General features: G+C 41.5%; 1 protein-coding gene across 1 annotated transcript; it reads left to right on the forward strand.

Annotated features, from left to right (window-relative positions):
* Positions 1-2,641: 2,641 nt before the first annotated feature.
* Positions 2,642-16,343, forward strand: LOC122648716 (trihelix transcription factor ASIL2-like). Its single transcript, XM_043841941.1, has 2 exons — positions 2,642-2,656; positions 14,633-16,343. Exon 2 carries the CDS (start codon positions 14,833-14,835, stop codon positions 15,886-15,888), a length of 1,056 nt encoding a protein of 351 aa, XP_043697876.1. The 5' UTR covers positions 2,642-2,656; positions 14,633-14,832; the 3' UTR covers positions 15,889-16,343.
* Positions 16,344-19,940: the final 3,597 nt, after the last annotated feature.

The following is a 19,940-nucleotide window of genomic DNA, read 5'->3' on the forward strand; positions in this document are numbered from 1 at the left end:
GGAGCAGCCAATTTTGTGACAAGAAGTGAGTGAATAACCCAGATAGTAACAGGTTCAATGACTAGACTAAATGTCTCTATATAATCAAAACCCGGCCTTTGGCTTTGGTTGAATCACTTCGCAACCAGCCGTGCTTTATATATAGCACTCAATAGAGCCATTAGAACAGCGCTTCAGCCGGAAAACTCATTTACATCCCACAAGGTTTTGAGTAGGCGAAGAAGGAACCAAAGTCTAGGTTTCTGATATGCAATAAAGCGTTCAACTCATCCTGCGTTGCGGCACGCCAAGGAGCAAAGGTCACTGCTTGTGTATAACAAGTTGGTTTAGCAGTCTCAAGAAGTGGATACTTCATAGCCGACAGATTCAAACGAGTAGGAGGTGGTTTAATTTGAGAGAACCTGTGTGTGATTGTGTAAGCATTGGATGCGTATGGGATTGAAGAGCAAGTTCTGGATTCGAAGAGTCAGTGGGTGCAGAAAGGAAGGCATCTAAAGGAACTGATGAAGAAGAAGGAATGAAGGGACGTGCATAGTACATCATTAGAAGGGGGACCAATACTGACTGGTGATATTGAAGTAGTATTAAGAGGCAAGGATTCAATGGGAGTTGGTTCCACAGATGAGTTAGGTTGATGAGGTAGATGACTCTCATGTATAGATGGGTTCGACTATTGTGAAGGAGCATGGAGATTAGGACTTGGATAAGGGAGAGTAATGGGAGGAGAGGCATTACGCTAGGATTCACAATGACAAAGAAAGGAGCAGCTCATGATGGGGGAAGGGAAGAAAATAGAAAAATATTTTCAACCGATTGGTGGATGTGTCTAGGCACTTATAGCATTTGTCAGTAAGAGGGACTTAACTCCTCTCAGGTTTCCTGCCCTGGCCAGTCAGGTTCTTAGGTTCCTTTCATAGGGGACTGGAAAAGAAGACCTCATCACCTGCCCGAAAACACTACCCGAGTGGGGTAAGGTCGTCAATGTCCTTGAACTAGGATAGTCAGGTTCGATGTGAAACAATCATTGAAGAATAACAGTGTCACCAATAAGGGAAGAGGGTAATCGGTTAATCATGTAAACCGTTGTAAGAAAAGCGAAAGACCAAAAATTGTGTTGGGAGATTGGCATGAAATAGAAGGGCTGGGCTTGTTTCAACAATAGGACGGTGTTTGCGTTTTGTTGTTGGGTATGGGAACATAATATGCGCCGAGAAATACCATGAGTAGTAAGAAATGGGTTAAGTTTTCGAAACTCACCTCCCCAATCTGTTTACAAACATTTGATTTTGTAGGAAAAGAAATTTGCAACAATTCCCTTAAACCGAATAAAGGTGTAGGTAAAACATCAAACTTATGAGATATGGGAAAAAAATTATGTATATCTGCTGTAGTCATCAGTGAATAGTACATTTGTAGGAGATGATTTTTTAGAACCAGAATCAAGCAACTATGAAGATAAATGAGAAGAAGAAGTAGAGTTAGTGTTACCTAGAAACGCATGGTTAAAGCGTTTCGGACATGCAGTGGGAGGCAAAGTGACATTCTTGATTATAGATCTGGTAGCTTGATCGTGGTTGATTAGTGAAGAAGGGAGACGACTGAGAACTATTGAAAGAACCATGAGTAGAGGGAGGGAGGGAGGCTTGCGACCAAATTGCTCTTGCTCAGGATGGTGGCCGTGATAATCTGGGTTTTCATGCGAAGAGTTGTGATGTGAATTGCGCGATCAATTGTTGGAGTGATAGTCATTGGAGCGATTGTTGTTGAAGCGGTTATTGTTGGAATGAAAACCACGGGACCACTGAGAAGATTCAGAGGACGAAAAACCTTTAGAAGCCACATTGGTAGTAGGAATGAAGGCAAAGCAACCATCGTCGTCCATGGCTCAAAAGGAGACCAGTGAGCTCGACGATCGAGGTGACTGGTTTAGCTCGAATTCGTATGGATGTTGCATAACCTTGGAGAACAGAAAAAGACAAGATCCACATCACTCACTGGTTGGTCGATCGCCGCAAGAGAATTGACAGTATATCGAACGGAGAGGAGATAATCAACAACAGATCCAGAGCCTTTTTGTAGAGACGAAAAAGACGATTCTTAACACATCCATCAATCTGATTCGAGATGATGGTGTAAAGGGTCCGAGCAAGAATGGACCAAGCCTCATGTGAGGTAACAAACACTCACCACATGTGACAAAGCACCTTCAGAGAGAGTGAGGAGATTATCCAGCTCAAAATAAACTGGTCTTGCTGATCCCATATATAGATCAGTAGCAGATGCAGCAACGACGAAAGTAGAAGACGACGAAATTGACAAAGACAACAAGGAAAAGACCCATCGACATGCCCCAATAGGTTGTATCCACGAAGAAGGAGAAGGAATTGTGCTCTCCAGAGCATGTAGTTGGAAGCTGTGGAGAGACATTTTAAGTGATCACAGAAGATATTGCAGAGTCGAAGCTGGTAATCGTCGGGGAAGATGAAGTCATGAGAAACGAAAAAAAATGAACTCGTTAGAGAATCCAAATTCGGAAGAAGGCTGTGATACCATGTGAAGTGTAATTGATATTATATTGATTAACTCAGACTTTACATTTATATATTACAAGCGAGCGAGCGAGCGAGCGAGAGAGAGAGAGAGAGAGAGAGAGAGTGTGGAAACCTAACTAATTAACCAAGAATTGGTTATACGATATTGCAATTTACAAACTAATAATCATTACAGAGACTGTTAAGGTATGATGCAAGTTTTGATTACATTCATTGCGGTGCAGAGTTGCTTATCCTTATCATAAGCAGCGTTTTTTATTTATATATTTTTTGGTGTCTCATATGTCGGTTCATTTTTGGGAGAATAAAAAGATGAACTGGAATTACAAAATTCCTTTCTAGTATTTTCTACTTTTTTTTTTTTTTGCACAGAATAAGAAAATAAAAAAACGCTAGAATCTTTTTTTTTCTTACTAAAAATCCAAACTTAATCTGGAATCATCATCTTTTCTGGTTTTTTCTCTTTTCACAAGTGCAACACTTGTTTAGAGGATTTAAATTTGGATAGAAAAGATCTGAAGAAGCGGATTGAATCGGAATCAGATCAGCCGAATCTATTTTGGATAGAAAAGATCCGAAGAATCGGATTTTTTTTTTTTCTTAATAAAAACCCGGACTTAATCTGGAATCATTATCTTTTCTGTTTTTTTTTTTTTTTTTTTTTTTTTTTTTTTTCTCTTTTTATAAGTGCAACACTTGTTTATAGGATTTAAATTTGGATAGTGTAAATCGGTGATGGGCCTCAGGCCCAGCTGGTCCGCCCACATGGGGCAAGCTGGCCGAGCCGATAATGCGAGAGAGAGAGGGACGGTCACTTAAGTGATCGATCCCTCCTCTGATTGGCCAATCCCAGGGTTTAACCTATATATAGACATAAGGCATAAACCTTAGGTGCATTAATTAATTAAATCTCTCTTTCCTTCAAGTTCTGTGTTATCCTAGGATTTTGTGGTGTGGAGTTCTCTGTGGAGAAGCCTGTAAAGATTGCGTTGTGCTCGTAACTACAAGCCGCCTTTGATCGTCCCTTCCGCTGTGATTCCATTTGGTTCAGGTAATCCCTAAACCTTTGTGTATATGGAATTGGATGTATGTTTCCCTAACAGTGGCATCAGAGCCATTAGGGTTTGCGGTTCGCACATGGTGCATATATTTTTTTTAGAGATAAAAAAAAAAAAAGGTTTTTTGAAGATGCACAATCGAATCTCTTTCTTTCTTCTTCTTTTTTTTCTTTTTTTTTTTCCCCTTCCTTTGCTGTTCTTCCCATTCGATGAATCATATGGAGGCCACAGCCCTTGGCGCATAGTGCGGTAGCAGCGCGTGGCTGTGTGCAAGTGCGCGTAGAAAAGGGAAACCTAAGGGAAGAAGAGGAGGGGCAAGCCGTGTGCGGCAGCGATAGCAGCTGGCCTCAGCCCGTGGTTGCCGCGACCACGTGCGCGTAGTAGGCTGGGGCAGCAGCCATGCTCGGCAGCGCCAAGCATGGCTGCAGCAGGTTTTAAAAAATAAAAAAATAAAAAGGTTGCAGGCTGCGGCAGCAGCCATGCTCGGCAGCGCCAAGCACGACACTGCAATAGTTTACAAAAAAAAAAAAAAACAAAAAAAAAGGAAGCTGTTGTGGCAGCAGCACGTTTAAGGAGAAGAAGAAAGAGGAAAGGAAAAGTAATATAAAAAAAAAAAAAACCTAATGATGCATGGTTTGTTTTTATTTATTTATTTATTTTTGTTTGTTATAACCGATTGCATATCCTTTTTTTTTTTTTGAAATATATTGCATATATGCATATGTGCATACTTTTGGAAATATATGCAGTTTTGGTGTTTGGTTATAACTATATGCATGTGATATAGTTATTGTTATATACATATGCTTTATTTTTGTTATGCATGCATTGGGGTTTGTCTATGAAATGTTATTCATGTGGTTTTTTTATTGAAGCATGTCTTGTATTTGTGATTTGTTCTTGTGGCCCCTAACAAATTTTGGGGATCTCCCCTGTAGGGTTTCTCGTTTTTGGGGGTATTTTATTTATGTCATATGCAACCCCCCATTAGCGAGAAATCATTTTGTGAGATCTATGGGAGAAAAATAGGAGATAGGGTGTTGCCCCAAATAATCCCATATTTTTCCCATGTGTATTGGAGATCACCCAAGACCACTTTGTTAATAAAGAAACATGTGATTCCCCCCATTGCAATACAGACCGGTTTAACGCTGCCATTAGAGTATCGCTGTCAAACATCCCATCCTATGCAACCATGTATTTTATTATTTATTTCTCATGGGATGGATTTGGTACTTGTCAAGTGATGTGTTTTTTGGATAGATGTGCGTCAGAGTTGATACTTGGAAGTGATACAAAGTGCAGTGCTTGCCGGTAGTTTGTAGTAGGGATTTTAAATGTAAAGAGCCGGTTGTATTTTTAATATTTTTTTTGAGAAGCCATGTAATGGGAGGTACTGCACTACGTATCACAACCCTGTAACAACTCGGCATATCACTTCAAGTACCAAATTTGGATTTCTTGTGTAATCCCATGCACACCCGTGTGTATGGCGCATTGAACTGTGGTTAGGAGATTCTTATTTTTTCTCCTATATTTATTTGAAATCAGTTAAAGTTATACGTCTCCAGACCCACACATTGTGAGATTTGATTACCAGTTTAGCAAAGTTTTTGGTCTCACCGTGTGGGGAAGGCTACCATTAATTTTAATTAGGGTTTCTTGAACAAATCTGTGTATCGATGTATACTAAATGTCCTCCCTTGCACATTGTAGTGATGGCCTCGAAAAATATTGTTGCTGACCTTAACCAAGGCAACAAGTTGGATGGCACCAACTATGACATGTGGCACCGAAAGGCCAAGTTCTTACTTAATGAGCAAGATTACCTAAACCTCCTGACCACTGAGATGGCCCCACCTGAAGTGGGTACTACCACCCATCACCGTCAAGAAAAAGAGGCTTACGACAGACAATTGGTTTAAGAGAGATCATAGTGCGCGCTTTTTTATGTTAAGCATGATGCATGATGATCTTATCGGCCAGTATGAGAAATATGAGACTACCAAGTCCATGTGGGACCAGGTAAGGCTAGACTATGGCGGTACATCCACAACCAGACTTAGGTCCATGACCTTAAAGTTTGAGATGTACCGTAAGGACCCCAAGCACACTATGGTTGAACACCTCTGGGTCGTGAAAGACATAATCCAAAACTTAGATGATGTTGGGGTACACCTTACCGATGAGCAGCAAGTACAGGCCATCATCAGGACATTGCCTGATTCTTGGGGGCAGATGAAGATAGTTTTGACACATAACGACACTGTCAAGACATTTAATGACATTGCCGCTCATGTGGAACTAGAGGCGACCCAATCACATGCCCTTGTCACCCAAGCAGGGCAGCGTAAGAATGGGTCTAAGCACAAGAGACAGAAAAACACTGGGAATCAGGATCCAGCTCAGAAAGCTGCGCCAACTGGGCGTAAGACCACCAAGCGCCGATGTGGCAAGCGAGGTGGAAAGAAAGATATCACCAATGTCAAATGCTATAACTACCAGAAGATGGGGCACTTCGCTCGTGACTGCACTGAAGCGAAGCAGGTACCATTTCTGCTTCTCTCTCCTTGTACTTTTGTATGTACACACGTTTTGGTTGCCCAAACCTAATCTGATTGGATTGTGGATACAGGTGCAACAAGACACATAGCGCGAGATCGAGGAGGATTCGTAGATTATAGAAATATTCTGGATGGCGCCCAAAATATCTACATGAGAAATGGCACAAGTGAAGCAGTTCGAGGAGTTGGTACCTACTAGCTCACCTTGCGCACTGGGCGCATCTTGCTACTTCATGATGTGCTATACGCACCAGAAATCTAGCATAATCTACTTTTAATTGCTGCATTATTGACTTTAGGATATTCATTCATTTTTTATAGTGACTCTTTTGAGATACGATTGGATGATAGTAGTTTTGGACATTGTAGGCTTGAGAATGGTTTTATTAAATTAGATTTGATAATTCCTATTGTTTCCTCTTCATCTTTTGTAGTTGATTCTAATACTAGTCTTGATTCAATTACTTGGCATGCTAGACTAGGACACATAGGTCAAGATAGGATGGGACGGCTAGCTCGAGAAGGCCTTCTTAGCTCACTCGCTAAAGTCAACCTATCGACATGTGAGGCCTGTTTAGCGGGTAAAGCCCACCGAAAGCCTTTTGGAAAGGCTAAACGGACAACCCAAACCCTAGAGCTTGTCCATTTGGACATCTACGAACCAATGAACGTGAAGGCACGTCATGGTGCTTCCTATTTTCTCACATTTATCGATGATTATTCGCGATATGGTTATGTGTATCTGATCGCTCACCGCTACGAAGCGCTAGATTGCTTCAAACGCTTTGTAGTAGAGGTTGAGAATCAGCAAGGCAAGAGGTTAAAAACTCTGTGCACTGACTGAGGACGCGAATATTTATCCGATCAATTTAAAGAGATGTCTGAGAAAAAAGGAATCACTAGGCAGCTGACTATTCCCCACACTCTACAGTAAAATGGTGTAGCAGAACGGAGGAATAGGACTCTTTTAGATATTGTTAGATCGATGATGGCACAGGCCAACCTCCCAATATCCTTCTGGGGGGATGCTATGTTGACCGCTGCCTATGTCCTTAATCGCGTGCCATCACAGTCAGTTTTCTCCACTCCCTATGAATTGTGGAAAGGCGCAAAGCCCACTTTGGGGCATATGCGACCATGGGGATGTGCAGGATATGTTCATAGTACCTCCCATAAGTTTGAGAAACTTGGCCCTAGAGCTAAAAAGAGTATCTTTATAAGATATTTCGATACCTCGAAAGGATATGTAATGTACGGTGAACAGCAAGATGGAGGAATGACAGAGAGTGAGTCCTGCGATGTGGATTTTTTAGAGATCGATTTCCTTAGCATTAGTGACGCTAGCAGAGACTTTGATCTTTTTGAGATAGAGACTGATGAAAGCGTCTCACCTACTCTTGGCGAGGGTGAGGAACTAAACACTCATCAAGAGATCACCAGAGAGGGTGAGAGTGATCATCAGCCCAGTAGGAGTGCTCTACCTAATGAAAGCGCACAACCCGTGGGTCAAGAACCCTCTGTGCGAAAGAGCGCACGTGGACAATTTCTCCGACGTCATTTTGAGATTGAAGGGGACGCTTCCCTCGTCTGTGTCCCGAGGGATGAGGATGAGCCAGCCTCAGTAAGTGAGGCGCTCTCTTCTCCAGCTAGGAAAATGTGGCAAGCTGCTATGGAAGATGAGTTGAGTTCTATGAGCAAGAACCAAGTCTAGGAGTTAGTTGATCTTCCACCTGGGAGCAAGGCCATCAGGAACAAGTGGGTCCTGAAGGTCATTCGAAAGTCAGACGGATCAATTGACAAGTATGAGACACGTCTTATAGCGAAGGGATATACCCAAAAGGAGGGTATAGACTATGCTGAGACGTTCTCCCTTGTAGTGAGAATGACCTCAATACGCCTCATTCTACCCATTGTTGCAAAGTTGGATTTGGAATTCTACCAAATGGACGTTAAAACTACTTTTCTCAATGGAGAACTGGACGAGGAGATCTTTCTGGCTCAGTCTGTGGGCTTTGAGAAGAAGGGACATGAGCACAAAGTATGCCGTCTCAAACGTTCCATCTATGGCCTTAAGCAATTGTCCAGGCAATGGTACATTAGATTTCACCATGCTATTACCACTGTGGGTTTTAACATGATTGAAGAGGACCACTGTGTGTATGTTAAATGGTCCAAGGCAGGGTTTCTTATCTTATCATTGTATGTTGATGACATCTTGCTGGCTGGGAATGACATTGAAATGATTGTCGCCACTAAAGAGTGGTTGTCCTCTACTTTTGAGATGAAGGACATGGGTGAGGCCAACTTTGTGTTGGGCATGAAGATTGTGAGGGATCGCACTAGGGGACTTCTTAGTTTATCTCAAGAAACTTACATAAAGAAAGTCCTGGAGCAGTTCCAGATGAGCAACTCGAAACCCATTGACACTCCAATGGACAAGGCATGCACTTTGAGCCTAGACCAATGCCCTAAGAGTGATGAAGAGAGAAATCAAATGTCCAAAATACCCTATGCAGCAGCAGTAGGTAGTCTGATGTATGCGATGATGTGCACGCGTCCAGATATATGCTTTGCCATTAGCATGGTGAGCCGTTACCAGAGTAACCCAGGCCAGCTCATTGGCAGGCAATGAAGAGGATACTTTGATACCTACGTGGCACTGCAGACCTCTCGCTCACCTTCAGTGGTTCAGACTTGAGACTGAGAGGCTACAGTGATGCTGATTGGGCTAGTGATAGAGACGAGGGCAAGTCCACTTCGGGGTATGCGTTTGTCCTGGGAGGCGGGGCTGTCACTTGGAGTAGCAATAAACAGACCTGCATCGCCCTGTCCACGATGGAGTCTGAGTACGTCGCATGTTCGGCAGCTATACATGAGGCTGTTTGGCTCAGGAGGTTCTTGCAAAGACTTAGCGTTTCTACTCACTCAGACGACATTGTGCTAATACACTGTGACAGCACTGCAATGCTTGCTTTTGCGAAGGACCCCAAGTTCCATGGTAGAGCCAAACACATTGACATATGGTATCCGAGACATGGTAGCGCGAGGTGAAGCTGTTCTGTAGCATATCTCCACTAACAATATGTTGGCTGATCCATTGACTAAGCCCATTGCCAGAGATGTTTTCCTAGTTCACGTTAGGAACTTGGGACTCAAGCGGATCTGATATGTATTTGCTTTGAGAACACTTTGTTTGTAATAGACATTTATCTGTATTTCTCTTACATTTATTGATGAGCATATATTTGAATGAGTAATCTTGTATGTGATTCATTGTTTGTAAAGATGACACCAGGCTTAGAATCGATCCACTCACACGAGTGATTCGCCTCGGTGTTGGGGTGTAGCGAGCGAGAAGAGCTCATGAGCATGTGTGCTCTATAGCGTCTTAGTTAGAGCTAAGATGAGACCTTTACTTGGTCCAACTTGGAAGATACCACACTTCTAAGTAGCCTGTTAGAAGCCAGATGTGAGGTTCTAGGCAAAAACCATGAGGGTGACTGTGCTAGAGACTCAGGTTAGGCGCTTAGAGTAGCAACTAGACTAAGATTTGTATGACGTTTATTTATTGTGAGTGACATGCCCACCCTAGTGGGAGTTACACCATAGCATGCATATAATACTGCATGTGCTTATATCGACCGATTGTGAGAGTGATCGAATGGATCCCTGCTTCGTCACTGTGTAAGCCAAGTGGATTATATTAATCCCACAATACCCTTATTACCTGAGACAATGTCATGAAAAAGACACCCAATGACGCTACTTTGAAGTTTTCCTTAGGACTATGGATGATGCGGTCCAACGAAAAGCGATTGGGAAAGCTGTTGGGGATATTTGGATCGACATGAGGGGCTCAGGGAAAACCATTGGACGTTACACCTTTTTTATGTGACTCATTGCCCGGGCGACGTGTCGTATTTGTGATCGACGCAGTCATGAGTACATTACATACCAAGGATTAACACTGGTCATCATGAGGGGTCGAGAGTGTTAGATCGGGTGTAAGTGGATCGTTTGGGGTATTTTGAGACTTTTTGAGAGTGATGTACTATGTTGGCTAGATGGAAGTTTGATATAGTACTCCTACCCTATATCATCTCTACAGGTCGCACACCCCATTACCTGTATGGAGGATAACGCGAAATGAGAGAAACTTGAATGCATAATATATGCGCCCTGTGTGGGCGAGTGGGAGATGTAAATCGGTGATGGGCCTAAGGCCCAGTTGGTTCACCCACATGGGGTAGGCTGGCCGAGCCAATAATGAGAGAGAGAGAGGGATGGTCACTTAAGTGACCGATCCATCCTCTGATTGGCCAATCCCAAGGTTTAGCCTATATATAGACATAAGGCATAAACCCTAGGTGCATTAATTAATTAGATCTCTCACTCCTTCAAGTTCTGTGTTATCCTAGGGTTTCCATTCAGTTGCCTAGGGTTTTGGGGTGTGGAGTTCTCTGTGGAGAAGCCTGTAGAGATCACGTTGTGCTCGTAACTGCAAGCCACCTTCGATCGTCCCTTCCGCTGCGATTCCATTCGGTTCAGGTAATCCCTAAACCTTTGTGTATATGGAATTGGATGTATGTTTCCCTAACAGATATAAAAGATCTGAAGAACCAAATTGAATCAAATTCAGATCAACCGAATCCATTTACATTAGACGAAGTGGATTTCAATCCTCAATGAATCCTCAATGGGTAACTCTTGCCAGCATAATGGAGGCTTTTCAATTCTTAATTGTTGTTTTCCTTCACTCTCTAAGTCTCTTATTGTTGGCAACATTTTTCCTAAATCATGTTGTAATTGATCACCGGATTGGGCTCCTCTGCAATGCGGCAAGGCGTCCAATGTGCATCGGACGTCTTGTCGCATTGAAGAGGATCTAGGTCCATTGATCCCTAGGAGGAGATTTTCCTTAGGAGTGTTTGATGAACAACACATTGGTAAGTTCTTGCTTTTTTTGCCCAAAAAAAAAAAAAAAAAAAACTCATACACTACAATATAAAAGCAACCACGGTAATCAAGGTTTAAAAAGCCAAATTGGACATAGGATCGTTTTCCATTGATTTTGATTTGAATTGATCAAAACCCTAAAAATTATGATCAGAAAAAAGAAATAAAGTTTTTTACAAATTTTCAATCAAAAGATAAGTATAAAATCTTGCTATATGAGAAGTAAAAGGTAAGTTGAATTGATAGTTTTCTATTTTATTAATTAAAATAATAATAAAAATGATCAAAAGACATTTATGATGATTGATTCTAATATACAACAACAAACTCAACCTTATCCCAACTTGATGGGGTCGGCTACATGGATCCAAACAAAACCAAGTAGGGATTAAACAAAAACAGGGAATGAAGAGATTGGAAAAGAGGGATGGGGAATGAGATAATAATTATAAAAAAACAAGAGAAAAAGATGGAAGTAAGAGGAAAGAGGCTCGGCCCTACAAGTCAGGACAATCTTAGCTACATGAGGTCTGCTACATGGATCCTTGCTAAGGGTGTCAATTGGGTATGGAACCGGGTATTCAGTTCGGATCTAGTTCGGTTCCAAGCAGTGGCAATGGGATCCAGATCTGGACCAAGTCCTGGAGCGGTTCTAGAATTGAATACTCTAACCGATCCTGGACTCTTTGGTTTGGATCTGGTTACAATCCGGTTTTTGTATTTGGTTTTTATCTAGTTATTACATCCGGTTACTATATCCAATTTTAATTCGGTTATGCCATTCGGTTCTCGTTCGGCTATGATATTCAGGAGACAAAGCAAACCAAAAGTTTGAGATCAAAATCTATCACTTGCTTAAGTAAAAGAAATATTGATAGAATATTTTAATTGAAAAGAATATTAATCTAATTGAAACAGATTGGTTCAAAAGTGAGACAATTTTCAAGTTTTATTACAACTATCAATTCATGAAGAGACTTGAATTTTTTATTTATTAAATCCTCAATCAAACAACTATTTCAAATGAGTAGAAGAATAAGCACTAAATAAAATGAAAGATAATGCACTTCCAGATCAATGTTAGCTTCTCCATAACAAACTTGTAAGAAACCATCCACAAAGGTTCTAAAGACCACCACATTCTGTAGATTAAAGAGCACAAAATGAGGTCAAAGTTTAATGCGAGTATTCGGTTCAGATTTGGTTAGATCCGCCAGATAGATGGGTAGATCCGGATCCGATCTGAACTAAATTATAAAGACATTTTCAAATCTAGAACTTAACCATATTAAATTCGGTCCGAATCAATTCCGGTTATTCGGTCTGGATCCGGATTTAGTATTTGGTTACTGGTTACTCATTGACACTCTTAATCCTTGCCCTCCAATAGGCTCTATCCGAAGTCATACTTGTAACAATACCTAGACTATGCATATCCCTCTTCATTGGAACCGATCCGGACCGAATTTAATATGGTCAAGTCCTAGATCTGAATATATCTTTATAATTTAGTTTGGATCGGATCCGAATTCGGTATTTGATTACTGGTTACTTATTGACACCCTTAATTAATCCTTGCCCTCCAATAGGCTATATCCGAAGTCATACTTGTAACAATACCTAGACTATGCATATCCCTCTTCAAAAACTTCTCCTATAGCCATTTTAGGTCTGCCACTAGCTCTTTTAACTCCTTCAACCAGAATCATATCATGCCTCCTTATTAGGGTCTCCCTAGGCCTTTGTTGAATATGACCATACCACTTCAAACGACTCTCTCGGAGTTTGTCATTGATTGGGGCAACTCCTAACTCAGCTCTAATACGATCATTTTGTATTTTATCCTTCCTAGTCTTTCAACACATCCATCTTAACATCCTCATATCTGCTATACATAGCTTCTAAATATGACACTTCTTGACTATCCAACATTCTACCCCCTACATCATAGCCGGTCATTCAACAATCTAATAGAATTTTCCTCTAAGCTTTAAGGGGTATGTCGATCACACAACATTGTAGACGCCCCTCTCCATTTTATCTATATCACTGTAATTTTATGAGAAACATCATCCTCCATGTTACCTTCTTTATTTATGAATGACCCAAATATATAAAATAACCACTTTGTTATATTCTCTCTTTCCTCAATTCGTACCATGTCATTATCCATCATAGTATGACTAAAATTGCACTTCATATACTCCGTCTTCATTCTACTAATCTTAAAGCATCTTGCTTCCTAGGTTGATCTCCATAGCTTTAACTTAGCGTTAATCCCTTCTTTTGTCTCATCCACCAAAATGATATCGTCAGCGAAGAGCATACACCACAAGGTCTTGTCTTGAATGTTCTTGATTAAGTCGTCCAAGATAAACACAAATAAATAAGGATTTAAGGCTGATTACTGAAGTAACCCTATTATAATTAGGAATTCTTTGTCTTGACTTCCCATAGATCTTACACTAGTCACTATGCCTTCATACATAATCTTTAATTACATCCACATATTTACTCATGAACACCCCTCTCTTCACTAGAACATGCCGGATTAAATCTCTAGGGATTTGGTCATAGGTTTTTTCCAGATCAATAAAGACCATATGGAGATCCTTCTTATTATTTCTATATCTTCCATGAGCCTTCTCAATAAGTAGATAACTTCTATCGTGGATCTACCTAGCATAAAACCAAATTGATTTACTAAGATATGAGTCTCTCTTCTTAAATGGGCTTCAATAAATTTCTCCCAAAGTTTCATAATATGATTTATTAGCTTTATGCTTTTATAGTTATTACAATTTTGGATATCACCTTTATTTTTGTAGATCAGAGTTACAATGCTTCTCCTCCATTCAATTGACATTTTTTTATGCACATAATCTAATTAAACAGATTGATTAACCAATTACCCCCACAATTTTAACATGACATCGAAACCAGTGTGACCAATCCCAATCCAATTTCTAAAACCATTGACGTTAAAATTGTTGTTTTCAATTCACCTTGATCTCTCAAAGTGAAAGCAAGGGCCAGAGATTGCTTTTTATCTTTTCCACTTAAACCAAACTAACAATGGACCACCCAAAACAAAACAAAACAAAAATAACCAGATCACGCGACAAACCAATGTGACAAATGAATGAATGTACGAGAGACAGAGAGAGAGAGAGAGAGAGAGAGAGAGAGAACATGGTGGCCTTGAAATGAAATGAACTGAGGACCCCAAAAGACTAAAATCAAAAGGCAAAACAAAACACGCCACCACTGACCACCCTTATCAAAACGAAAAAAGTCAAGAAAGACAGAAACCCACCCACCCGGGGGCGGTGGTTTAGGTAAGTATGGTGGTGGGGATACTACCAGTAGTGATCAGGTAACCAATTAACAACTACGTGATGTCTAAGATGTGGTGGCAACCCAACACAACTGTTCAACTGTGAAGGTTGGCTGGTGGGGTGCGGCCGTGTGGGGTGGGAAGCGCTGACCGGCAGACTGGGAGAGTAGGGGGTGCGCAGCTTAAGCCGCGTACGCTTGCGTCACACACCCCTCCAATCCCCTAAACGGTGGTGGATCTTAGATCTTGAAATCAGCCGCACACCCTCCCTCCCCCTCTCCTAATAACACCACCACCACCACCATCCTCCCCCCCATTATGTCACCCCTCAACCTCCACTATCACCACCACCACCACCACCAGCCATGGCTGCGTCCTTGTCCTCAGCCCAAGAACCCAGCCCAACCACCGCCGTCACCATCATCACCAACACCAACACCAACACCGCCGCCGTCGACGCCCGTCCGATCCCTCAGCCGCCTTCTTCCTCCCGACGCCTCCCTCCTCCTTGCTGGTCTCATGAAGAAACCGTAGCTCTCATCGACTCATACCGTGACAAATGGTACACCCTCCGCCGTGGTAATCTCAAGGCCACCCACTGGCAGGACGTCGCTGATGCTATTGCTCGCCGCTGCCCCTTTGCCAACCCTTCCAAGACCTCCGTTCAATGTCGTCATAAGGTCGAGAAGCTACGCAAGCGTTACCGCACCGAGAAGCAGAAAGCCCTCTCCAACCCTGGTCGCTTCTCCTCCTCGTGGGTCTACTTCCGCAAAATGGATGGCATGGAGAAAGGCCCTTCTCCTGCCCCTCCCCGTTCTAATTCCACCGACGAAGACGATGAGGACGACGATGATGATGAGAATGAAGACGATGGCGAGGACGACGACCCCATGCCTCCCACCAATACCCGTAGTCTCCATCGCCTTCTCAATAATGGGGTTAGTACCAATGGCAGTAGCGGAGGAGGTGTTGGAGGGTTTCGTCTTAGAATTCCCAGCCGCGCCACGATTGCTTTGCCAGCCATCACGGGGTTCCGGTCCAAGAGCTACGATAGGGTCGTCGATGAAAACCCTAATCCGAATCCTAACCATAATCCTAGGTACATGAATGGTGGTTCCTCGTCGAGGTCCAGCTTTGGGCGGAGGAGCGATGGGGGTGGGGGTGGGGGTGGTGGAGGGGTTAAGAGAGAGATGGATCCAGTTTCCGATATGGTTACTTCGATTAGGATGTTGGGAGAAGGGTTCGTGAAGATGGAGCAGAGGAAGATCGATGTGGCCAGAGAGATCGAGAGAATGCGGATGGACATGGAGATGAAGCGGACCGAGATGATTCTCGAATCCCAGCAGAGAATCGTCGAAGCTTTTGCTAAAGGGTTTTCTGGGAAGAAGAAGATCAAGAGGTTACCATCGCCGGATTCATAGAGAAGGAGGATCAGAAAAATAATGTATTTTGTTCGATTGCTCTTCTGCATTTTCATGGTTATGCTCAGTATTTGAAAGAACAGATCTCGAGAAGCCTTGATTTGCCTCAAGAAGGAAAATGCGATCCCCACTGCTCACTGCTTGCCAATCGAAGTCTTGGGCTTGCACCCATCACTCCAATTTGGTCTTATTATCGAAATATATGGAAGCCGGTGAGTTGAAGACATAAAGATCTTATGAATTCCTCCTTTCATTTTTACATATTTCTGTTTTGTTGTCTGTTTGATCAGAAGCTCAGAACTTCCGTAATTTTTGTAATTATTTATTTCGTAGGAAACTGAAAAGTTACTATTTATTAGGAAATTTGCTACTCAAAAACAATGAATTGTTTACTCTGTATTAGACTTGGGGTCGCATTGGAAGGTTTTAATGGATCTTGGGTTCTCTTTCCTTCAGAAGCTTAAGCTCATGCTTTTGGAACTGTTTGATGCATAATTATTGACCAAATTAGGGTGGAATGGATTTCCAATTTCCCAATAAGTTTTATTTATTATTTCTTTGCTCGTTTTCCTTATTTGTTTCACCTCATTGTTTTTTATCACCTTTGACTGAATTATATGGTAAATTATCCAGTTGAACTTCCTCCTTGCTGGTTATGCTGTGTATGCTATTGGCTGCTTGAAAGTACGTATGTCTATTCTTACAATTTTTTATATGTCCTTACAGTCTACACCTGTGTCATTGCTAGATGTTGAAATGAGATGTTGGACAGTTACAGCAATTCTTTACTGTAAATGGATGGTTGACATGGGTTCTTAAAATGTCCCAGTACTACTGTTTGATAGATGGAAAACATTGTAGCAACTGAATTTACTTCCTAAACTAGGAGTGCTTATGATGTAGGTGCACTACCTTGGATCGATCCAAGCCCAGTTCGATATCGAGATGGAGATGAACTGGGTCCAGTTTGAGTCTTGGGTCTAGTAGGATATTAGGAATTTATTTTATCTAGGTAGATAATATTTTATTCAGTTAATTTTAGAAAGTGGGATACAGGTTGCAAGTGTTAGAGCTGGTTCTTATGATGTTTCCTTGTTAAAGTTTGTTTCCAAGTTTACTAGGTTTCTTTTGTTAGTTGAGTTTTCTTCTTTAAATAGGTTGTATTAGGATGAAATCACAGATTGAATAGAATAGAATAGTGAAGTGTTTGTGAGTGCCTGTGTGGCCAAAAGTGCTTGGGCGATCTTCTTCTTCCCCCATCGGCCCTCCACCAATTTGGTATCAGAGCCGAAGGATCCATCTCCTTCCCCATCAACCTTTCTCATTCCCTTCCCCGTAGACCTACTTCTGTTCCTCTACAGAGAGCTGCGGACCGCCAAAAAAAAAAGGTAGCAAACCCCAACCCTACAGCATCAGCCAAACCCCCAACCCAATCCTCCGATTATCACAGCAACCCTCTCCAGACTAGAAACCTAATCCCATCTTCTTCCCTTACCGCTGCAACCCTTTATGATTCTACCCTCTCCCCCACCCCCCCACCCCCCCCAAAAAAAAAAAAACTCTCTGTTGCAAAAAAGAGAAGACGAAACCCCAACCGTCCTATCAAATCGTGCTATACCCTTCCCTTAGTGAACCCTGCTCCTTCTATAGAAACATACCACCACCCTTTTTTACTGCAAGTTTGATTCCAGCAACAACCCTTCCTCTCGATTTTCCCTCTCGACTCTTCCATGTTCCATCAATTGAAAACATAGAAGGAAGAGAAGAGAAAGCGAGAAACAGACAAAAAAAGGCCCAATCATACCTGATTTCAACAGCCGTGTGCTTCTCTCGCCGTCGTCCTTGCTGATCCTCCGGTTCAATTGCAAAGTAGAATCCAATTCAAAGTGGAACACCCCTCCTCTGTTGTTGCAACCCACGGTGTTTCCCTCTCTGGAGTTACGACTCCAAGTAGGAGACGGTAAGTCAGAGACCCTCCCCCATGAATTCTTTATTATTCTTTTTCTTTATTTTTTTCATTCCTAAATTACCCCAAGCACTTAATCGTTAGTCCACTTAATTCTTATTTTCTCTTTTTTCCTCGAAAACCCCCTCCCTTTATATCAACCATAGTAATTACTGCTGTAAAAGGGTTATCTTCCTTTTCTACCCTTTTAGTTTGCCCTCCATCTTCAATTCTTAACCTTATTTTGTCTTTCCTTATTCTGATGTCCCAGTGGCCATTAGAGATTCTATTTATTTACAGCAAAGCTGAACCTGGCTACATCATGGAGTTTGATCAGAACGATTTACTCCTTTCAATTAGAGATGGTTTCTGTAAATTGCAAACTGAACTCTGTAATCTCCATACAAGACTTCTTGATTTAAAGACAGGTTGTCAGGAGCTTGCCGATGATAATAATCGCTTCTATGATAAGGTGTCAAACTTGATACAATCTTCAGAAGGCGGATCAGATGTGGAAAAAAAATTGGGCAACGAAAGCGACAATCAAACTGAAGTACATGGTCCAATCTAGATTGCAATTGAAGAATTGATCGATTGTCTGATTTCAGTTGTGAAACCCCACGATCAGATTCCCATCGAAGAGATGTTTGCTACCGACCATCAGAAGATCATGACAATTGATCATGATATGCGCTGGATCATCACCCTATAAAAGTTGATATTTGTGGATGCCGATCGAATGGTGCTGATTCTCTCATTTTGCAAAACTCGTCCACTCAACACTGGGGGAATTGATGTTGGTGCACTACCTTAGATCGACTCAAACCCAGTTGGGTATCCAGATGGGGATGAAACGGGTCCGGTTTGAGTCTTGAGTCCAGTAACATATTAGGAATTTATTTTATTTAGGTAGATAATATTTTATTCAGTCAATTTTAGAAAGTGGGATACATTTGCAAATGTTAGAGTTGGTTAAGAATCTTAGGATGTTGTTTCCTTGTTAAAGTTTGTTTCCAAGTTTACTAGGTTTCCTTTGGTAGTTGGGTTTTCTTCTTTTAAATAGCTTGTATTGGGGTGAAATCACAGATTGAATAGAATGGAATAGTGTAGTGTTTGTGAGTGCCTGCGTGGTCAAAAGTGCTTGTGCGATCTTCTTCTTCCCCCACCGGCTCCTCCAACAGCTTATTTGGCTACTGAATTTACTTCCAAAACTAAGTGTGCTTATTGTTGGAGCCCTGTCAGTATGAGTGACCCCATGAAAGAAAAATTGTATCTAAGATTCCCATAGGTGATCAATAGGAAAAACCATGTAAATGGCAAATTCTACGATTACATGGTTTAATTTGATAAAAGGGTTTTTAGCGATAGAAGATTACAATTGGAATTGATCTGGAGACTGGCTTGATGAAGTAACCAAGTTTGTTCTGTTAGTGAAGATATTAAGAGGAGAAAAATATTAAAAACATGTCATTATGTGTAATAGTATTCTGAAATTTCAAAATGCAGCCTCATTTTGATGGAAGTTATCAAATTAGGCAGACCATTAAATAAATCCATTAAAATCTAAACACTAGCAGGAAAACTGGAAAAGGAGTTGAAGAGTCCTTAAAGGCCCAAAGCTTGATGTTTCCAGATGCTCAACTATCAAATTCAACAAAAAAGCAGGAATGTGGTGGTGCGTTATCAATTCTGGCCTGGGAAGTTCTGTCACAGGAAAGAGTGCTGTAGTCTTTCTGGTCCTCTTCAATTGGAAGGGCTGAAGACTTGACAGATGCAATTCTACATAGTAGAAGCCTAAGGGTTCCAAAACTAATCCTGTTTTAGATGTCAAATTGTTAATGGAAGTGATAAGGAGAATAAAGGACTCCCAGGGGGAAATACAGGCAGAGTAATCAAAGACAAATGTTAGCCTGGTTTCAAGCTTCTCTCAGTGATTAGGGTCATCCATGTTAACTGCAATGGTCTTCCAAAGGTTGTTCCTGATCTGAATAATAGTAGGTTTTAGGTGGTCATATCAATTTGTGTTAATCTGTTCTATGGTTTCTTTTCGTTAAGCTTCTATTTTTGTGTTTTGGGCCCATTTTTCTTTATCTAATTCCTAAGAAAT

This window comes from Telopea speciosissima, chromosome 1 (assembly GCF_018873765.1).
Source record: "Telopea speciosissima isolate NSW1024214 ecotype Mountain lineage chromosome 1, Tspe_v1, whole genome shotgun sequence".
Lineage (NCBI taxonomy): Eukaryota > Viridiplantae > Streptophyta > Magnoliopsida > Proteales > Proteaceae > Telopea > Telopea speciosissima.